The sequence below is a fragment of the Siniperca chuatsi genome, linkage group LG14 (assembly GCF_020085105.1).
Source record: "Siniperca chuatsi isolate FFG_IHB_CAS linkage group LG14, ASM2008510v1, whole genome shotgun sequence".
In the NCBI taxonomy this organism is placed as follows: Eukaryota; Metazoa; Chordata; class Actinopteri; order Centrarchiformes; family Sinipercidae; genus Siniperca; species Siniperca chuatsi.
In genome coordinates this window covers 284,990-307,915 of record NC_058055.1, presented here as the reverse complement: position 1 = coordinate 307,915, position 22,926 = coordinate 284,990, and the positions used below count along the sequence as shown (strand labels likewise).

The following is a 22,926-nucleotide window of genomic DNA, read 5'->3' as shown; positions in this document are numbered from 1 at the left end:
TTAGCAAACTATGTTATTATAACTTACAACTAAGGTGCAAGCTAAATTGAGATTTTACTGTTAAACATTACCTATTTTAAAAATAACTGACTTGACGCCAGCTAGCTGTTACTTTTTTTTTTTACTATCTTTCTTTAGATATTGAGCAGTAGTTTATGGTTTATTTTGATGTGATGGTGGTTAATACTTTCTCAGTAACGTTAACAGTTAGCAGTCAGTACAGTGCACATGGTAGGCTAACAATTCCTATTTTTATATATATATAAAAAATGTCATTATTAAGCAAACATTACTGTTGATTTGTGTGCATTATGGCACCTCATTCTATTATGCTTTATATTAGATTAGATTTAGATTTACATTTATTTATTCATCTAGCAGATGCTTTTATCTAAAGCGACTTACAAATGAGAACAATAGAAGCAGTTAAACTAACAGTAGGACAACAATATGCAAGTGCTATGCCTATGACCCTTCTCAGTTTAATCTAACGCAGAATTTTTTTATTTTTTTTATTTTTAATAATAGATAAATAAGGAATAAAAGAGGGAGAACTCCTCGGCTGCCATGCTTTCAGTTATAAATGTTTATAATATTTTTCTGGTATAAGATTCTTTGTTTAAATATTTTGTCTCTTTCTATACTGATCCTTTTTCGTCGTATTTCTAAATTATTGCAGGGGCAATGCTGAGATACGTACGAGGAGGAGCACAATGCCAAGAGGAAGATACAGATGACGAGCAGGAGGAGCAGCCATGTACAAGCAGTTCAGGCACACATCAACCCCAGCCGGACAGCAGGTCTGTAGACTCCACAATAGGACCAAGCCCTGATCAACCACCCTCATCCAGTAGTTTAGGGACAGATACACAACAGATAACCACCACCTCTGAAAGGACAAGTCCTGTCATTGAGAGTCCATCAGCAGGTGACAATGTAGAGACCTGTGTGCCCCCTCCAACTGATCCTGCTTTTTGGCCGTCAAAGGTTTTAGACGCAGATCGTGTTGAAATAGTACAAAGAGGCCCATTTAAAGTCCCATCAGATTTTAATTTTCCAAAGGGACTAGATGGCAGGGCGTTTCATAGTAGCCTACAATTCAAAACGCTCTCAAATGGAGAGAAAATCATGAGACGTTGGCTTGTTTACTCGCAACAGAACAATGCTGTGTTCTGTTTTGCGTGTAAGCTTTTCAGTTTGAAAGCTATAAAGCTGACTGCAGAGGGCCACAGTGACTGGTCCAACATAAACAGTAGTTTAAGGAGTCATGAATGTAGCTCAGACCATGCCCAGTGCATGTTTAAATGGAGAGAACTGGACATGCGTTTACAGACAAATATGACAATAGACCACCAGGCACTGACATTGCTGGAGGCAGAAAAAAGAAGGTGGCGAGATATTCTCAAACGCTTACTTAAAATAACCCTATCTCTTGCCTCAAGGAATTTGTCATTTAGAGGCTCTTCAGTGTCTGTATGAGCCAGACAATGGCAACTTCTTAAAGGAAATGGAGCTTTTAGCCAGTTTTGATCCCATGATGGAGAACCACCTGACCAAGATAACCGATGAAAGCTCCCGAACGCATTATCTTGGACAGCAGACACAAAATGAACTGATCCAGAGCATCTCCACCAAAACATTACAAACAATCCAGACACAGATTCAGGGAGCGAAATATTTCTCCATTATTCTTGACTGTACACCTGATATAAGCCACAAGGAACAAATGTCCCTCATCGTGCGAATTGTTGATTTGGTGCCAAAGCCAAATATCAAGGAGTATTTCCTTGGTTATATGGAGGTGGTTGAAACAACTGGCCTGAACCTGTCTACTGTCCTTCTAGACAAGTTGAAGGAACTCAGCATTCCGTTTGATAATTGCCGCGGACAGGTCTACGACAATGGAGCAAACATGAAGGGGAAAAAGCAAGGAGTTCAGGCCCGACTGCTACAACTTAATTCGAGGGTGTTGTTTGTTCCTTGCGCAACTCATTCAATTAATCTTGTCATAGCTGATGCTGCTAAGTCGTCCAGGGATGCCACTGGCTATTTTGGCTATTTGCAGAAGCTATTCTGTTTCTTCTCAGGAGCTACACAGCGATGGAGCATCTTGAAAAAACACGTCAACCTGACTGTGAAATCATGGAGTGATGTGAGGTGGGAGAGCAGGCTTAAGAGTGTCACAGCTGCCAGAAGCCAAATTAAAGAAATCAGAAATGCGCTCATCAAGGCTAGGCAAACTGTAAATGACTCAGTCGCAAAAATAGAGGCTCAAGCCCTGGCAGAAGAGGTGGCATCTTTTAGATTTCTGATCTGTTGTCTGGTGTGAAATTCTTACGACCACTAACCAAGTAAACAAGCTTCTGCAGACTAGTTCAGTGCAGCTTGACATTGCTGTCAGGCTCATTGACAATGCCAAAACCTCCAGATACAGGCACTCTGAAATTGCTGAGGCAGTGTCATCTGCCAAGGAGCTTAGTGAGGCCATGAACATAGAGCCAGAGCTCAAGGAGAAAAGGCTCAGGAACACAAAAAGGCAGTTTGCATATGAGACTGCTGACGAGCCCTTCAGTGATGCCCTCAAAAGGCTTGAGGTAACATTTTTCAATAGTGCTGTGGACTCAGCTTTGATGTCACTGCAGGAGCATTTTGAGACCATGACCCAGGTCAGAGACAAATTTGGAGTGCTGCTCGATTTCAGCAGAGTGCACGGAATGTCCAAGGAGGACTTACAAAAAAATGCATTGAAGTGCAGAAGACACTGACTGAGGAAGGAAATTCTGATATTGACGGACTTGAGATGGTTCAGGAAATCATCAACCTTCCTCAACTGTCCCCACAGACAACTGCCTTGGAGTTGCTCACATTTCTCCATGAGAATAGCCTTCAAGACGTGTATCCAAATCTCTGGGTTGCTCTTAGAGTTGCATTAACTCTCCCTGTTACAGTTGCCTCTGCTGAGCGAAGTTTTTCAAAACTAAAGCTCATTAAAACATACTTGCGTTCAACAATGGGGCAGGAACGTCTAAGTGGTCTTGCTGTCATCAGCATCAATGGTGAAGTGGCTCAGAAGCTGTCATATTATGACCTAATTAGTGATTTTGCAGCGAGGAAATGCAGACGTGTGGTTCTATAGAGCCTCCCAAAACTGGTGGAAATGCTTGAACCATACAGAATAGCATTATGGCTCCCTCAAAATGTATGTCTTTGGTTTATTTTAACAACATTTGGTCTAAGAAGATTTTGCACTTTACTTGAATGTGTGTTTTTAGCTGTTCTACATAGCCTACTGTGTTTACAAAGTAATTAAAGTTGTGACTTTTAGTCCTCTAAATCTTTGTTTTATTTAAGAAGACTGACTATTCTTGTTTGTACTTATTGATGATTATTTAATTTAATTTATTCAAAGTGACATTGAATTTGCAAAAAAAAAGTCTGGATTATTTTGATATTTTTTTTATTTTGCTATTCTGTTTACTGTTTACAAAGTCAGCAAAGCTGTGAAGATTTTACTTTCTCTTTTTAGTGTTCTTAATTTTTATACTGTGATGCTGCTATTGTGTGTTATTGGTATTGAGTTATGTTTGGTAATAAAAAGTTAAACTGGCAAAAACAAACGTTTTTTTTTTCTCATAGTCGGGGTGGGGGGCATCATAAAGGAATTATGCTTAGGGCACCAAAATGGCTAGCAGCGGCACTGTCTGGAGATGTATTACCTCATGAAATAGCATATCATGTATTACTGTTGCATGGCCTGAGTTCACATTGTAGTTTCAATTGTGTTATTAAAGCATTAAAAGATCAACATTGTAAGCTGCTATCTTGGCTTGAGGTCAGAGGAAAAACAAAACTCCATTCTATCATTAGCTATACCTGCTTATCCTTTTAGAGGGTGGCTGGGGCGAGAGTCGGGGTACACCCTTGGCAGGTCACCAGTCAATCACAGGGCTGACACATAGAGATGGACAACCATTCATGCTTACATTCACACCTATGGAAAAACAAAACTAAGTATCTGAGGTATTCAGTAAAACAGTAAGTCTCCCTTTTTTTCCACCATATTACTGGACTTATTAGTGGACACCTAATGTATTGTCTAAAATGCAACATTTTAAGTCACTGACTGGTTAGTATACTAAGTGTTTTTCCCTTGTCTTGACCACTTGAGTTACAATTGCTTAAGTGATTATTTTGTGAACTCCCCACTTTAGGACAATATTTGCTCACTTTGATTTTGTAAGAAATGTAAGTAAATGTGAACCGACAAACAACAAAGTGTGTGTGTGCTTGAGGGGAAACACAAAAAAAGGTTTGTCTGCACACAAACCATCACAGTGAAGTGGATATGGTGAGGCTCACCTGTAATAGATGACAGGTGGGTTGGCTTTGGCGGCGCAGTGGAATTTGACCACGTTTCCCTCCAGAATAGGCTGCGGCTCCACGGTGAGGTTGACAATGGGCAGGTCTGAGAAAGGGGAAATCATGAGAGGATGAAGGACAAAGCAGCATATGGTGTCTTGGTCATCGTTTTAAAGTCACTAGTGGCTGTGGTCACACACTGTAAGGAGTTTCAAATCTTCCACAAGTCTGTCTGCACTTGACGCTTTCATGTGGACTCTCTCCTCAGATTTTGTTCAAAACATTCCTAAATACTCCTTGGTCAAAAGTGCTGAATGTGAGAAACTAACTCTCTCATTTGTTTACATTGGCAGCACTCAAACCTGTAGACTGCATAAATTATTAGCTTCTGAATATTTCTAATCTTTTGTATAGATTGCTCTTTGGGTCCCTTAAAGTGAAGGTCATGGGTGTGGAACTATTGCAGCTGTAAAGATTGGACTGACTGCTGGGAGAAGTTTTGCAGATGGAACCAAAAATTGTGTCCAGAATGAGCTTAGCATTTGATCACAATGCCTTACCACATGGCAACACTCGTCAGCTTCAAAACTTCTCAAGGAACTCCTTAAAACAGTCAATTACTGTGCTGTGTGACTGGATGTGTAAAGCTGCTGAAGAAAGGTGTAACTAGAGCCAGAAGTGCAGGTAAGATGGTGAGAGCCCACAACTGAAACACTGAATCAGGCTACCATCATCTACTTCAAAGTTCTCATGATAGTCAAATTGTCTGATGTTTAATACATGACATAAATATTACATATGTACTATTGTTTTATTTGGGCATACATGGCAACATATTGTCATAGTTAGCCACTATGCCCCCTGATCCTTTTGTGCTCTTCTGTATCTGCCTTCCCCTGTGTTTCCTGGCGGTCCCCTGTCCGTCTTGTTTGTGTAAGTGTGTGTGTGTGTGTATGTGTCTGTGTTCTGGGCTGGCTTCCAGATCTCCCGGCTGCTATTGATTACCGGCACACCTGATCATCATCATCATCATCATCATCAACCACCACAGTTTATCTACCAGGCTCATCCACACTACCAGCGCCAGATCGTCTTCGTACCCAGTACGCGCTATACGTAATGGCTTTTGAAGTTTACCTGTACTTACTTGATGGTAACCTTGTTTGTCTCCGTCATAGATCTCTGCGCTGCCGGTGATCACTGCTTCCGTCTGTCTCTGGTTCCCCGAGATTTCCATTCTGTGCCAGCAGCCATCACTTCCTTGTTCCACGGCCATCGGACTCTGGTCCCAGTCTCACCATGTCTTCACCCGATCAGCCCAGCCTTCAACCACGCCAGCCAGCCCAGAACCCGCTTCCCTGGTCTCCACTCAAAGCACCATCATCCAGCCCCCGTCCCAGTCCAGTCGAGCTCACAGGACAACAACGCACTTCGCCAGACACGCCGCTGTCTCCTGATCCATCTGCACAATAAAACTGTTCAGAACTTGATCTGCTCTGTCCGTGTGTCCTGCTTTTGGGTGCCAAGCTTGTTCACATTACAGAACAATCTGGCCAACATGGACCCAGCAGGCGCTCTCCCGGAGGAAGTTTCCATTCCACCACAATAACAAGCCAAGGGATTCTTCTGGGACAGCATGAGCAGATAATCCGTACCCTCGCCGACAGCAATCAGGCCATGTTGACCCAGCTCACGCAGTTGACGCAGCAGGTGTCTAGACTCACCATCCAACTCTCCGCTACAGCCTCGACTCCGTCAGCGTCGCACGCGCCACCAGCGGAGTCTCCGGTGACGCCCCCCACTCCTCCCTTCCGGGAATCCCACGCCTCCGATCCCGTTCCTTTCTCCGGTGACGTCACAAAATGTTGGGGTTTCCTGCTGCAGTGCTCTTTAGCGCCCAGCCAGTGTTCAGCCAGCGCCCAGTCACTTTCGCCTCCGATCAATCCAAGATAAATTACATAGTGGGTCTGTTACGGGACAAGGCATTAACCTGGGTGGAGGCAACTCATGCCCATCAACCTCTCTCTTCGTTGTCATTTGCAGAGTTTCTGGAGAGGATGAGAAGGGTTTTTGACCATCCTGACGATGGCGGAAATGCGGGTAAGCGGTTGCTGCGGATCCGGCAGAGGAACCGCAGTGTGGCGGATTACGCGGTGGAGTTCCACATCCTAGCCACAGATTCAGGATGGAATGAGGAGGTGCTCATCAGCACGTTCATTGCTGGTCTTAGTGACACTCTTAAAGATGAGCTGGCTGCCCGTGAGGAGCCCACGGAGCATTGGTGACACTTTGTATCCATGTGCGAGCGGTCTCGGGAGCGCTCCAACAGTCTTCGTCCTCTTCCATCTCGCCATGTGGCTACCACCATCCATCCCCGTTCCAGCTTGCCTAGCCCAGCTCCAGCTCCTGAGCCCTTGTCAACCTCAATCGACGCAGAGGGAGAACCGATGCAACTAGGCGGGACCCACTTGACACCAGCAGAGCGCCGTCGCCGACTTACCGCAGGGGAGTGCCTTTACTGCAGCGACAAGGGGCACTTCCGGGACAAGTGCCTCCGGAGGCCAAAAGAGTAGGCTCACCGGTCGCAGTGGGGGTTCTGGTGAGCCACGACAACCCCTGTAATCTAGATCCACCCAGACTACAGGTCCCCGCCACTCTCTACGTCCCAGGTGGGTCTCTTCCCTTACGAGCTCTAATAGACTCCGGCGCCGAGGGTAACTTCTTGGACGTCGGGTTGGCCAGAGAGGCCGGTCTCCTCACAGAACCGCTGAAGAGCCAATGTAACGCTGAGGCCCTGGATGGCAAGATTCTGGCTCGCGTTACACACCGTACAGTTCCGTTATCCCTGGTGCTCTCGGGAAACCATAGAGAAAGGATCCAATTTCAGCTCATCTTGTCCCCCAACACACCATTGGTTCTGGGTTTCCCCTGGTTGCATCTCCATAATCCACATATTGACTGGGCCAAGGGGAGAATAGGTAGTTGGAGTCCATTCTGTCATGCATCTTGCTTGCAATCTGCTCGATCACCACCAGAGAGCAGCCCCTCTTCACCCAGAGTGGATCCACCGGACTTGTCTCTAGTTCCTCCCGAGTACCACGACCTTGGTGAAGTCTTTAGCAAGGATCTAGCTTTGTCCTTACCACCGCATCGTCCATATGACTGCGCCATCGACCTTCTTCCCGGGGCTCCGCTGCCAGCTACCCGTCTGTAAAATCTGTCACGACCAGAGAGGGAGGCCATGGAGAAATACATCGGGGATTCACTTCGTGCGGGTCTTATTCGGGCATCCTCCTCGCCAGCAGGGGCAGGGTTCTTCTTCGTGACAAAGAAGGACGGGACGCTACGTCCCTGCATCGATTACCGAGGGCTAAACCAAATAACCATAAAAAATAAGTACCCACTGCGACTAATCAACTGTGCGTTCGAGCCTCTTCAGGGGGCCAAGGTGTTCTCCAAACTGGACCTCCGGAACGCTTATCACCTGGTGCGCATCAGGGAGGGGGATGAGTGGAAGACAGCGTTCAATACCCTTCTGGGTCACTTTGAGTATTTAGTGATGCCGTTCGGGCTCACTAACGCCCCGGCGGTCTTCCAGGCTCTGGTGAATGTGCTGCGGGATTTCCTAAATCATTTCATCTTCGTCTACTTGGATGACATACTCATATTCTCACCGGATCAGTCCAGCCACGTCCTCCATGTCCGACAAGTCCTGCAACGACTTCTGGAGAATAGGCTATTCGTCAAGGCGGAAAAATGTGAATTTCATGTGCAGTCAGTAGGTTTCCTTGGGTACATTCTAGAGAGCGGGCAAATGAGGACCGACCCAGCCAAGACCCAAGCAGTGGCAGAGTGGCCTGTACCTACCATCCGCAAACAGTTACAGCGGTTCTTGGGATTTGCCAACTTCTACCGGCATTTCATCCTGGACTATAGCTGGGTAGCAGCACCATTGACCAGACTGACCTCCTCGAAGATCCCGTTCGCATGGACCCCGGAGGCAGATGTCGCCTGGAACCAATTAAAGGTCCTCTACGTCAGCCCCTATCCTCATCCAACCTGATCCCTCCCGACAGTTCACGGTAGAGGTGGACGCCTCGGACATAGGCGTCGGAGCGATTCTCTCGCAATGCTCCCCCGCTGACCAGAAACTGCATCCATGTGCTTTCTTTTCACGACGACTTTCTCCAGCCGAACGGAATTATGACGTCGGGAACAGAGAGCTCCTCGCCGTCAAGCTAGCCCTGGAGGAGTGGCGACACTGGTTAGAGGGGGCAGAGCAGCCATTTATTGTATGGACAGATCATAGAAATCTGGAATACATTCAGACCGCTAAAAGGTTAAATTCTCGCCAAGCACGTTGGACCTTGTTTTTTGGCCGCTTCAAGTTTACCCTTACCTACTGTCCCGGATCAAAAAACACCAAGCCGGACGCCCTCTCCCGGCAACATTACACCCTTGAGAGCTGCTCTGTACCAAAACCATTCTCCCGTCAACCTGCGTGGTGGCTGCCGTCACTTGGGAGATAGAGTCCATCGTTAAAGCAGCTCAGCGCGATCAACCTGATCCCGGGAACGGGCCTCCTAATTGCCTATTCGTCCCGGACTCAGCCCGTTCCCAGGTACTTCAATGGGGCCACAACTCACGCTTCGCCGGTCATCCTGGAACCACTCGCACTCTCTCCCTGTTAAGGAGATACTTCTGGTGGACTACTATGGAGGCGGACACCCGGGCCTTCGTCGCAGCTTGTTGCATCTGTGCCCGAGGTAAGGCCTCCCATAAAACACCAGCAGGATTGCTCCATCCTCTTCCCATTCCCGGTCGTCCATGGTCACACATCGCCCTGGATTTTGTCACCGGTCTTCCTCATTCCCATGGCAATACTACCATCCTCACCATTGTGGACTGCTTTTCTAAGGCAGCTCACTTCATAGCTCTCTCCAAACTTCCTTCAGCTCGGGAGACGGCCGACCTCCTGGTACTTCATGTCTTCCGTCTCCATGGCATACCTCTGGACATGGTATCCGACCGAGGGCCCCAATTCATATCTCAAGTATGGAAGGCTTTCTGCCAGGCGCTGGGGGCTGCCGCCAGTCTCTCCTCGGGGTTCCATCCTCAATCCAATGGTCAGACCGAGAGGGCCAACAAAGACCTTGAGGCCGCCTTGCGTTGCGTGGTTGCCACTAACCCGTCGACCTGGAGCTCCCATCTCGCCTGGATAGAATACGCTCACAACTTTCTAACCAGTTCTGCCTCTGGTCTCTCTCCGTTCAAGGCATCTCTGGGTTATCAGCCCCCCGTCCCAGGAGAGGGAGTCGGCGGTTCCATCCATTCAACATCATCTTCGCCGCTGCCACAAGATTTGGAGAGAGACCCGAGCTGCACTGTGTCGGCTGGGGGAACGGAATCGACGGATCGCTGACCGACGAAGGAGAGTTTCTCTTGAAAAGGAAAGGTGACAACATTATCAAACTTCTTTTTAAATTAATAACAATGACTTAATAAGCATCAAAATAAATATTAATGAAATAAGTCAATATAAGGAAGCGTACAGGGCACTATATTAAAATGATAATGGAAACTTGGAAATGAAAATGTAATTCTACAATAGCATTATAATTTTCCACATGTGTTATTTGAGTAAAAATGAAAATGCAATAATCCAATTTTCATTTCCGTGTTCTGACCATATTGAATGGAAAAGTTCAAATTTCGAAAATGCAATAACACAGCTTTATAACTTTTTAACTTATTCACGGATTTTGGTGAAACTAGCGATATGGGGAACTGAATTTGATGAACCAACTGTTTATCAGACCACAGATGAGACAAGAATTAGCACAAGATGACAAGAATTATGAAAAGTGTTTATATAAGCGGACTGTGAGTAAATTAATTAAAGATTTCACTTTACGTTACTTTTGTAAATGCATATGTATTTATTTGATTCATTGGTTCACCTGACACAGGTTATCCTATACAGTTCACGCATACACTTCAATTTAGCCCTTTAACACAACACTCTTTAACAAACATGGCCGGGCCGCCATTTTGAATTTCCTTTCTTTGTCTAACCATGTGGCTGCTGCTTAGCCCAGCCACCATTTTGAGTTAGATTTCTTTGTTTGACGCCATCTTGGACCCAAGCAGCCATTTTAGACAGACACACACACACTTTGTTATGTAGTTTAGTGCATTTAGAGTCAGACTTTTAGACGTTTCTTATAATAAATGCTTGTGTATAATTATGCTGGTTTCTCTAATGTTGCACAAAAGGGAATAATTTTCCAACCTTTTCTATGTTGAACTCCAAATCCTTCAACCTACTAGCTATTGAGGGTAATTCTGGTTAGTTATTAATTTAATTATTAATCCAGAGTTCCAAATTGATAGTTTAGTATATTATATGACTTTTCTACGATTTATGATTATTTTAGAAAAGGTTTCAATCGTAGTCATCTGGACACTGTTTTCAGAATCAAGACGTTTTGGCTCCCATCCGGAAGTCATTCTCAATGTTTATGATTATCTTTGATAATTTTGATGGCCACATTTAATTGATTGTACCTACACAATTTGGTGCCCCTTTAATCATTATAAATCCCAACAGCTGCATTATTATAAACTATGATGAACTGGTTGTGGTTCACAACTCTTGCCCGAGTTCAGGTGCTGTGTCTCCCTCCATCTCCTTACAATTCTCATGCATTTGTTCTGTGTAGTTTCTGTGGCTGCTTTGACATACAATATGTTGGTATTAAGTTTGCTGTCTGCTGTAGTGTAAAACATTCTCAAATTGTTGTTAATAACTATTAGATATATCCTAGCGATTCAAATTAATACAAAAACCAGGAATATTGTGCACCATTTAGTATGATGTCATGTAGACTGACCTTCCCTCAGCCCCCCCAACTATGACTGACTTCCAGCGTCCCTGCTGATTACTGTACAAAAACAAAATTTTAGAACTTTATTCACTGATTTGGGTGAAAGTGGATCATATTTTATGGAGAAAATATTTTTTGGTTTTCCCTCTGATGTCGTCTGGCTGCTCTGCCTCTTGGTGATTTACGGAGTTTCCTGATGGACAGATAGGTTTACTTGTTGCTATAGTAACCGCTAACTGCTGTGAAGCTAGTTTGCTCAGTTAGCCGTGCAACTAACGGCCCTATTAGCTGACTCTGCCCGGACTGGGAGCTCAGAGCACTGAGGTATGTTGGTGATGTTTACACAGGAGCTTTGGACTGCTGGGAGGAGGTTTTCAGGCCCGACAGAGAATACAGTACCAAGGTGATTTACAGCGGCTCCGACCAGGACTCTGACTCCGGGGACGACGAAGACATGGTGGGGACAGGAGAGGCGTGAAGCAGGAGAGGAGCGAGAGGAAGGTCGGGCATCAGTCAGCGCCCACCTCCAGAGGCCTGAGCTAGGGTCATGATGGCGGGGTCAGGGTTATCAATACTGTACTGTTAAGGGTAATTTTCCACTGTACAGCAGGTTACATCTTTGAAAATGAAATGTCAAATGCAGTTTTCATTTTCTAATTGTTAGAAAATTTCATTTTCATTTTGACTTCAATATTGCTTGCATAAATAGAAAATTTAGGTTACATTGTATATATTGCATTTACATTTTCAAATTTTAATTAACATTTGAATATTGTCCACTGTACAGAGAGGTATGACTTAAAAAAATGTTGTCAAACGGCTTTTCCATTTTCCTTTTTAATATGGTCATAGATTGCCCATATGAATATATGGAAATTAAAATTGGATTATTGCATTTTTATTTTTACTAAAATAACACATACATATGTGGAAAATGATTATGCTATTGTGGAATTACATTTTCCAGTTTACGTTATCAATTGACTATAGTCCCTTACTTGCTTTCATATAGACCAATAAATAAGTATTACATTATTTATTTATGGTAACAGGGCTACAATTATTTAATGTTTACCTTTTTTATTAATTAAAAAAGCTTCCTTTCTAGTTATTTCTCCACATTTTATAATGACTTCTTTTGGCAATCTGAGACTTGGCTCTTGTATTTCTTACACTGCAGTTCCAATTGGGAAGGACCCCAAGGCCTGTCAGTCATCATGAAGGGAGCAGGCCTTGCCACTGGACTAGATCATCCTCAAAAATTAAGCAGCCTTGCTGAAGAAAACTATTTTCTTAGTCAGAGTTGAGTTTCTAACGTAGTTCTTGCTCCCAGGAACTGTATCATCCCAAAGATCTTCAGCAATCAAACCCTTATGTTCAGGTTTAGGTTATAGATATTCAAGATAAGATAAGGGCAAGTACACTGAAGTCATCAGAGCTAAAGTGTCTGCTAATCCTGTCAAGAAAAACAATCACGCAAGTGTTGTTTTGAAATAAATAAAATAAAAGCGCCTTTTGGCAACTTGGAAATTGGTTGGCTCAGAAATCACTGAGGATAAAGGAAACAAAGAGCACTTATAAATGACTGAACTGCTTTTGAATTTAAATATTTATAAATACTGGATTCATTTGGTAAAGTTGAAATTGAGTTTTAAAGTAATATGTAGATTTAATTAGACACTGATGTATTTCTTTGGATATACCATAAATTGTAATTGCTTATTTTATTTCATTTTCTTTTGAATTGAACTCATTATGTATCATTCTATATTTACTCATTTCATTTATTTCTATTTTAAATATAACAATTTAAAATATTCTATCACTTACTGATGAATATCACTCTATTTATCAATATAATTGACACTTTTTCGATAAAACATTAGCCAAGGAGATTTATTGTGAAAATCTCCACTAATAAAACAACTAAAACCAGCAAAAAAAAACCATTTAACAATGTAGCATTCTTATCCATGGTAGAAGCACAAAAGTCAAGGAAAAAGGACCAAGTCAACAACGTTGGGCAGGCAAACAGCTCTGCTTCTGAAACGCTCCGGGTGGGGTATGAAGCTGTTTGGAGGATGAAACTAAATCGGCTTCTACCAGTAGAACTCCCCTGCATTCTGCAGTAGACTTCAGTATGCAGTTTGAAGCGCTTTAAGTAGTCAGAAAGACTAGAAAGGCGCTATATAAGTACAGTCCATTTACCATTCAGTATGTTGAATGTGACTCATCTGTTACAATTTATAAAAATATAAAATGCAGTTACCACAGACTCTAACTGTGCATTCACACTGCAAGCAACTCAACCAACATGTAGCCAATAATTTCCCAATCAGCTGAGTAACCAGGGAAATGTTAACTTTTTTATTTTCTTAAAGCTTTTGTTTCTTTCTATTTTTCTTCTTCAAACTTTAGGTTTTTTCCCCCTCTGAGGTGTTTATTTTCAAATGTTAGCACACTTATTAGTCTTATTCAAATCTGTGTATGTTTTGTATGTGTTTTTAGTTCCCAGTGGCTTCCAAGTATGAAGTGAATCAGTTCTTCCTTGCTCCAACTTTACACAAACCTGCTCATCAATCCTAACATGTTGAGATATTCAGCTGATAGACAGACAGGGAGGCAAACATGTTCTGTGCTTGAAGTTGAATTCAGTATAGCAAGTGTTTAATTCAACTGGTAACCTATTTGTTTGCGTGAACAAAACTCTGAATGGACGCAGAGCTGTTGCTATGGCGGTGAAAGGTGGCAGTGATTCTAAGGGCCCACAGCCGGAGAGGGCCCGGTAGGATGTGTGGAATTACTCAAGGTGTGGGGATGCAATATTTTTTCAAGAGGCAGAGAATCCCTAGCTGCTCCCATGGATGAGTGGCTTCTTGTCTGTATTATTGCTTGGTAAATTGTATAACAATTAATATGGCTGCATTTACCTGACATGACATCACATAGCAGTTTTGCTTATGTGAGTAAGCACCTGTGCACAGCTTGACTGCATTTTAGGAAATTATGTACAGGCTGTGGTGATATCAGAGACTAGCACATGTAATTGAATACAATTGCTCTGCAATACATTTTTGTGAGGCTTATTGTGTTAATTGTTGAGGACACTGTCTCAGACAGGTGGTGATGCCGCATAGTGCGGTTGTTTTACTAGACTGCATTATACTGTTAGGTGTTCATGTTCATGTTACTGTTTTCATACAGAACTGGTTCCAAATCTAATTCAATAATCAAAAGTGTGCCAACTATCTTTGCCCCACAGACTGTTGTCTATTGACTATTGTATAAATCAGTGTTGCATTAGTGGAGAAAATGGACAGGAGTTTAGATAGAATAAGGTCTGACTCTGACAGACTCTGAGTACAGTTCAGAAAGTCTTTGTAGAAAAGTTTTTGTAGAAAAAAAAAAACAGCAGTCCATGTATTTCAACATATAGTATATTTCCTGAATTTGTGATATTTTGAATTTGAAAAAAGAGGAAACTGGCAAAATACAGCATCCCCTCATAATGTAATGAGTGTAGTGTGGTTCAAAAGGCCAATTTTAAAATTGTTCTAAAAGCACAATGTAATTCCAAATGACTCTGAGGGCCTGTCCTGCTAAATTTTAATTAAATGTTTGTATTCAAAGTGGTATTCATGCATGTGTTTACTACATATGCAATATTTAAAAAAAAAAAAAAAAAGTATTTTAAAATGAGTCTGACTTGTCATGATATTTTTTGTATTTATTGATTTGAGCGGTGAAATTGCAGTTTGCAATCATTTGAATGCTGCTCGCCTCACCCTCCCCTTCAAAGCGTGGTGGAGAAACTATGGTGGCTGCAAAACTCACAGAAAACGTGAACAGTCCTACCTAGAGCCAGAGTTTGATTTATCTGTTATGGGCTACTGTAGCAGCATGGTGAACTCCGTGTAAGGGGACCTGCTTCCTCTGTAAATATAAAGATCTTATTCTAAGAAAATAATAAGAAGGTGGTGGCCACGTGGGTGGAGCTAAAATGGGAGGACAAGCTCTATTTGTCCTCAAAATAATGTGCAGCTTAGCTGGCTACCACATTATCTCAGCCGTCTGAGATGTGTGTAAGCGTGTGAAGGTGTGTGGGTTAGTAGAGAGAGAGAAAAGCACAAGGATTCTCAAATGCCATAATAGCTGTCCCTTTATCACACAGTAATCCGGCAGTAGACTTTCATACAATGGCCGTGTTACTAGAGCTTAGTCTGATAAAGCACAGTTATTAGCTCCCATAGTGGCTAAAGCTAACACAGTTAAAAACGGTCCAACAGTGTGCCACTGATACAAAATGGAACGTGCTTAACACAAAGAAAAACACACAGCAATTCGAACGCAGCGGCCCATCACTTTTCCAAAAAGCAAAGCACAATTCACAGCAATGAGGCTTAGATGAAATAACACACAGTTATAAAATCTATCTCTGCCCAGACACAGGCCTCTTACTTGAAAGCGCTCTTGGTTAGTGATTGATGACACAGTTTGTTTTGGAGATGTCCGGTGGAGTTTATCTGAGGCTTGGACGCTGACGAAGCCGGGCCCATGGCGAAACTGTTCCTTTCGGGGGAACAAAGGAAAACAGCGGTCGACGTCAGAAGGGAGAGGGGCTCAGTGGTGATCTTGCTCTCCATGAAGGGAACGGTCAGTCCGTGTCTCTTCCTTCTGCAGGTACGTGATCGTTACGGGGAATAAACAATCAGGATCCAAAAAGTGTTCAGCAAACACAAAACAGTCTGTTTCTTCTCCAGCGAGTTAAGAGTCTTCCTAGGGAAATTAAAACTCAGGTGAAAAGTGTTGTGTCGGCTTGGCGCCTTCCTATTGTTTGTCCTTTGTTTCTCAGTCAAGCCTCTTAGTGAAGGCTTTGGCCTTTCCAGGTAGGCCTGTTTTTTGTCCCTCACACCTCCTGTTTACTGTCAAACAGGACACCAAGATTTCTTGCAACAGGTTTGATATGTTGTGACAGGTAGCCAGTAGATGGCAGTATTTGTTTAGTGATGTTGGGCCCAATAACAAGGATTTCAGTTTTGAGTTGAGCTGAAGAAAATTTATCGACATCCAATTTTTTAATGTCAGACAGGCAGTCCTGCAGAGAAATCAGGGTATAAGGTCAGTGGGCTTGACAGGGAGGTACAACTGTGTGTCATCTGCATAACTATAAAATGAAATACCATGTCTGCGGATGACATCCCCCAAGGGGAGCATATCTAAGGAGAACAGTACTGGTCCCAGAATTGAACCTTGAGGCACACCGTATTTGATATGGGAAAAGTATGACATGTAGTGATTAATGGTGACACATAATTTCCTATTGCACAAATATGATGATAACCAGTCTAGTGCAGTGCCAGATATGCCCACCCAGTGCCTCTGTCTATATAAACGAATGCCTTGATCATTTGTGTCAAAGGCAGCACTTATGTCTAGCATGCACAAGAATTGAACGCATGCCTGCGTCTGCATTCATTAAAAGGTCATTCGTGACTTTAAGAAGGACTGTCTCAGTGCTGTGGTTATGACAAAACCAGATTGGAACTTTTCAAAGGTATTATTGTTTTCCACAGCAGCAAGAAGCTGCTTAGATACAAGTTTTTTTTTGGACTGGCTGAACACAAGCAATTTTAAAGAAATCTGGGGCACAGCCAGTAGACAACAAAGGGGAGGATATTCTCATAAGAGACATGATGTCTGTTAGTTTAGGCAGAGTAATAGCAGAAAAATTACCACACTGTCTGACACACAGTGCTGCAGGCGCACATGCTGTGGTCTGCCAGTCAGGTAGTCCACAATCCAGGACACGAAGGGGGCATCCACCTGCATCGCTGCCAGTTTCTCACCCAGCAGGGCTGGCCGGATGGTGTTGAAAGCACTGGAGAAGTCAAAAAACATGATCCTCACTGTGCTTGCCGGCTTGTCCAGGTGGGTGTGGATGCGGTTCAGCAGGAAGATGATGGCATCCTCAACTCTCAGCCAGGGCTGGTAGGCGAACTGAAGGGGGTCTAGGAGGGGTCTGACCATGGGCCACAGCTGTTCCAGCACTAGTCTCTCCAGGGTCTTCATTATGTGGGAGGTCAGTACCACCAGTCTATAGTCCTTGGAGCCACTGGGACGCGGCGTCTTCGGCACAGGAAGGAGGCAAGATGTCTTCCACAGAACAGGGACCCTTTGAAGACTCAGGCTTACCATCAGTAAAGGCCCTCCTCTCTCTCAGGATGTCTTTGATGTCCTTTGTTGCCCACGTTTGTTATTTGGATAACGATGGACCATCTTAGTTGGGACATTGCAGTCCACACAGAAGTTAATGTAGCCAGTGATGCACTCAGTGAGCCCGTCAATGTCCTCTCAATGAGGCTCACAGAGTGCATCCCAGTTTGTCACCTCAAAACATTCCTGCAGTATCTCATAGGCGTCCTCCGACCATCTCCTCACTGTCCTTGTGGTTGCAGGCTGCCTTTTAACCAGAGGCACATAGCAGGGTTTGAGGTGAACCAGGTTGTGGTCTGACCTACCCGGGGGGGCTTAACGTTAGCATACAGCAGGTCCAGTGTCCTCTCCTCTCTAGAAGGACAATTCACATACTGAGTGTTTCAACAACACTGACAAATTTCACCGACATGGTTGAAGTCACCCAAGATTAATATGAGTGCACTCGGGTGTGGAGTTGTGCTATAGCGGAGATAACTTCTGTTATGAATTGGCGCTATATAAATAAAATTGAATTGAATTTGTGAGAAGTGACCTTCAGAGCCCAGTGAAGTAGAAAGTATTTGTTGTGAAGTGCTACAGCGATAACTTGTTAGCATGTGCATGTAGCACAGTATGTAATGGAAACACACTAGTCAAGCAATTTTTTCTGGTAAAAACAAACAACGAATAAACCCGCTAAAGTAATCAATACTATTGTGAGTACTGTAGCCACTGTCCCCTTGTGTTATCCTGAGTACACATTAGTTTCGTCAGACCAGTAAATGGGGAAGCAACCTGCCATACACTTTATCCTGTACCATGTCAACATTACTGAAGGAATTATTGATCTCATAAAATAACTTGCTTATGTAGTTGAAAAACTGCTCAGTAACCAAAGTAGTTATTTGGTTGTTACTTGTCAGACAATTATTGCCATATTTATGTCTTAAATGTGTGGAACTGCATATTAGCAGTTTCATGCCCTTTCACAATACTGTAGAGAATATTGTATAATTGTATTGTGATCTGTCAACACAGTAATATAGGTTGTCTGTGAAACAATTGGCTTGTGTTGCTTAGTCATTTACTACCTGTAGTAAAGGATTACTATGAAAACTCATCTTCAGTGTGTTAAATGAATCAGGTTTTTTGACCCTGGCACCTGGCATGTACGTGGACGGGGGAGTGACTGACCAGAGGTTTGGGAACGGAGGAGTTACACTGTTGAAGGCATGCTGAACTCCACTGCAGAATTTCGCTGGACTCCCATCTGACTTCCGGAGAGTGTTGAGCAAGCCATGGGCGTCCCAGGATGATGTCTACGGTGGGTCCCTCCAGTACCAGGAGGGAGATTTGTTCCCTGTGCAGACAACCTACACGTAGGGTGATGGGCGGTGATTGATATTGAACTCTTCCACGTCCCAGCGGTTTTCCCTGGATGGTTTTGATTTTTAACTCCGCATGACGTTGAAACGGTAACTCTAGGCATTTCAATAATGACGGCGCGATGAAGTTACCGGAGGAGCCTGAGTCAAGGAGGGCACGTACTGCAACGACAGAATGTGGGGTGAGTAGTTGGACCTTGAGAAGGGTTAATTTAGAAATGGCAGGATAACTGGGGATGGTACTCACCGCAGGACGTGGAGGACAGGTTGGGCATGCTCTGATCTGGTGCCCAGGAGCCCCACAATACAAGCACCGGCCCTGGGTCAGACGACGTGCACGGTCTTGGGGTGAAAGCCAGTGGGTGTCAAGTTGCATGGGTTCTGGTACTGGAGGACAGGCCTTGGGTGAGAGTGGTGAATGGGCTGTTTCCTCTGGTAGACATGCGGTCAGTAACTGAGCGATTTTCACAGTTTTCTGCATGAAAGTTTCTAGTCCAATGCTGTTATCATAGATTACCATCTTTTTGTGGAGTTGGGAACTTAGACCTTGGCGGTAAGCAGTTATCAGGGAGGTTTCATTCCACCCACTAGCGTGCAGGGTGTAGTCACTCGTCGAAGTCACTTGCAGTAAGCGGAAGAGCTGGTCGGAAACGGCCAGGTCCCCGATGGCGAGACTGAACACTTCCTGGAAGTGAGAAGAGAAGTTAGTAAAAGACTTGACCAGGGGAAATTGCGCAAGAGGGTTTGAGCCCAGAGCAACGCTCTTCCGGAGAGGAGGGAAATGAGGAACGGCACTTTCGCTTGTTCGGTGGTGAATCTTCGCGAGTGCATCTCGATGTACAGGGAAACTTGGAGCAGAAAACCGTTACATTCCACCGCCTCACCCGAATAGTTGGGAAGGGGCATGGGACTGGCAGAGGCAGATTGTTGGTGGGGATCTGGACCAACCCTTCGAAGGGATTTTCTGCGGCGGGAGCGGAGCGCTCTATAGATGAGTCATGGTCTGGTCTTCTGTCAGCTAGCAAACACAGGACACGGAGGTAAGTGCAGTGACAACGGAGTTTTATTGCAACAGTAGGAGTAGAACACAGTTCTGTTCACTGGAAGTAACAGGGAGCAGGAGAACCTTTTCTTAATTTGAAAAGTAACTAAAGCTGTCAGATAAATGTACTCTGAAATGTCGTGGCGTAGAAGTGAAAAGTGGCATGAAAAGAAAAAAACTCAAGTACAACTACCTCAAATTTATACTTCAATTCAATTTTATTTTATTTATATAGCGCCAATTCATAACAGAAGTTATCTCATTGCGCTTTTCCTATAGAGCAGTGAGATAGACCGTACTCTTTAGAAAGACCGTACTCTTAAGTCTACTTAACTACAGTACTTGAGTAAATGTACATTCACATTTACATTCCACCACTGCAAATACATAGCAACATTACAGTAAGTAACATTAAGTACAACTACTAAAGGCTGCAACAGCTTATTGTAGCTCAAAGTAGTCCTTAAATATCAGGCATCAAACCTGCACTTCTGATGTGAGGCTAAAGAGTCCAACAGTAAATGATAACAAATAACTTATTCAGTTTATTTCAGAAGAAACTGATTACACAGAACATTTGACTTCGAGTGTTGTGACCTAAAGTTCGTAAATACACCCTATGACTAAATAAAATAATCACATAGGTAAATGATTTTGAAAGTTTTGTATTACGTTTGGTTTAATAATTGGGCCAAATAGAGACATGCTACCTTACCTTTGTGAGTATGACTGTACTCTCACAGTCAGTTAGCCGGCTTGTTGCAAAACTGTTCGTGAGTTTCAAGGCATTTTTAACTTAGGCTCAAGCAAAGTGTATGCACTCAGTCCAAAAACGAGTTTACAATGTCCGGGTATGTGAGTGGAGGTAGTGCATTGGGGTCTGTAATCCAGTCCAAGTATATGGATCTGTGTTGTTTATTGTGCATAGTTTGTCCAAATTCTCCTGGTAGGGTCCCTTTTCTTTCTCTTTTACTTTATCCATCAAATTTAATGGATTTAACTTTTTAGCCAAACAAAACAAAAAGGTAAGCAGGTAACCATTTTAGCAGGAACAGGTAACAGAGTGCTTTCCTTACAAGACAGCGTCCCGTCCCAACATGCAACACGGTGTGACGCACCTTCACATTCCCAAGAGACGAGGTCTGTAGCAATGATGACTGGGTCCGCCCACTTACTGCCAAAAAGAAAAACTGTGAGTGAGCGAGCGGGTGGAGGTTTTGTAAGCAGGAGAGCAATGAGAGTAGTAGATAACAGTCACGAGCTCCTTCGGATTCTGTGCGCGCTCAAAGCATGGTTTTCTCCTCGCAGGCAACAATATTGCTCGTGTGAGCACGAGATATTCTGCTGTGAAAGCGGTGTGGATCTTTGCTTGCGCATTTTGGCAGTGATATGCCGTCATACTAACACGTGTTTGGAATTGTTGCTTTCAGTATTCATGCTAAGCTGGGCAACCCTGTCTCAGCAATTCCATTTATATACAACTAATTTCCAACAGCAAATACATTTTGAAGGAAACTTAATGCTGACCGGATACATTTTCTGTTAACATAATAAGGAAATGTTGATTTATTAGAAGTATCTGGCAAGTCACAAAAAAGTTGATACTGAACATGTAATTAAAATGTTCACTGACAAAGCATTTCCACAAAAATATCAGTGGCGTTTTTTCAGATGCTGTTGTGTTTGTGTCAATAGCAGAGAACAGTACAGCTGCTTCATTGTGTATGCATGTCTGGACTGGAGCAGAAATATTTATGTCAAAACCCATTAGAAGCTGTCGGGGAGCTGTAATGATGAAAATGCCCAGTTATATAGCCCAGGTGACCTCCTGCCCGGGGGCCAGAGCCCCTGACTGGTGCCCTGAAGGCGTTCTGCCTGTAGAGGGTACAGAGTGCTGGCCATCAATATTAAGAGCCAGTAATTAACATTGGCTGCCCCCAGTGGTGAGGTGCTGTGCTTTCTAAGACCCCCAGGAGTCTCTGCAACCTCTCTACCTTGACAGCACCATCATCACTTATTCATCCAACACCCCATTCTCCTACACCTCACCACCAAACTTGCTGAATTGCTTCTTTGTGTTTTTACATTCCCTCTCCAAAACCACATCACCCAGTGCACACCCTCACCTCACATCTATACAGTATGTGCATGTTAAATGGAATAGAGAGAGCACATTTTAACACTTGCCTCAGTGCCGTTACTCTAAACACTTAGTTGTGGAGGTAGGCTGGATTGGCACGTTTTCTGAAGATAGGAACATTTCAGTTACTCTGGAGGTTTTTGGAGCACTGTCAATGGATGCCAGAAAGCTCTATTACCAGAACTGATGCTATAGTTTAAGGCCACCCAAACACACAAGTGGAGCGGTAGTATCAAACATTTGTTTTTCAACTCTTGACTTTCCATGGAAAATGGTGCTGCCATTGTTTTGCATGACAAAAGGATTAAGGACCTTTCTTACAATAAGCAGCCGTTAACCAGTTAGCTCACACTTATCAGTCTCTAAGATATACTCTATGAACTCACTTCTTTTTGGATGGCAAAACTGAAGTGGAAAACTAATGCATGGGGAGGAGGAATGGATCTGTCAAGAGAGGCATCTCTGAATAGCATTTTCTGCTTTATTAGTCATACTTAATAGCTTTGAAGGATCTGTGAGGGATACAAAGGCCTCCTTTTCCAAATCCGTAACTTGCGGCAAATAGTTTTTGTGATAAAAAAAAAAAATCCTCTGAAAATGTAATTATTTATAGAAGTGTGTTTAGATGACACTATGAAGAGGTAGAGAGTAACCATCAAATGTTTCTTGGTCAAAAAAAGCTGATTCTGATTAATGGTGTTTTAAATATGTGTATACGCATACAAGGAATTTGACTCCAGTTTTAAGTTGCTCTCAGTGTACTTGCACACAATTCCAAGAACAATCTACAGGAAAGATATACATAGACATACAGCTAAAAACAAGGTCAACAAAGCTGAACAAAGATAGGTAAAAATAAACAGAACTATTATGTATATACAAGTAGGCGAAAGCATACATGCATACAAGTCAATTGTT

At 43.4% G+C, this 22,926-nt stretch overlaps 1 protein-coding gene across 5 annotated transcripts in view; it reads right to left on the bottom strand.

The window, feature by feature from the left end:
* Positions 1-22,926, bottom strand: part of LOC122888246 (kin of IRRE-like protein 3) — a 301,529-nt gene that overhangs the window by 64,031 nt on the left and 214,572 nt on the right. For all 5 annotated transcript variants that reach the window (XM_044222437.1, XM_044222434.1, XM_044222436.1 and 2 more), the window contains one exon: positions 4,360-4,465. In XM_044222437.1, coding sequence (XP_044078372.1) covers positions 4,360-4,465 — 106 coding nt within the window. The remainder of the gene's footprint in view (positions 1-4,359; positions 4,466-22,926) is intronic.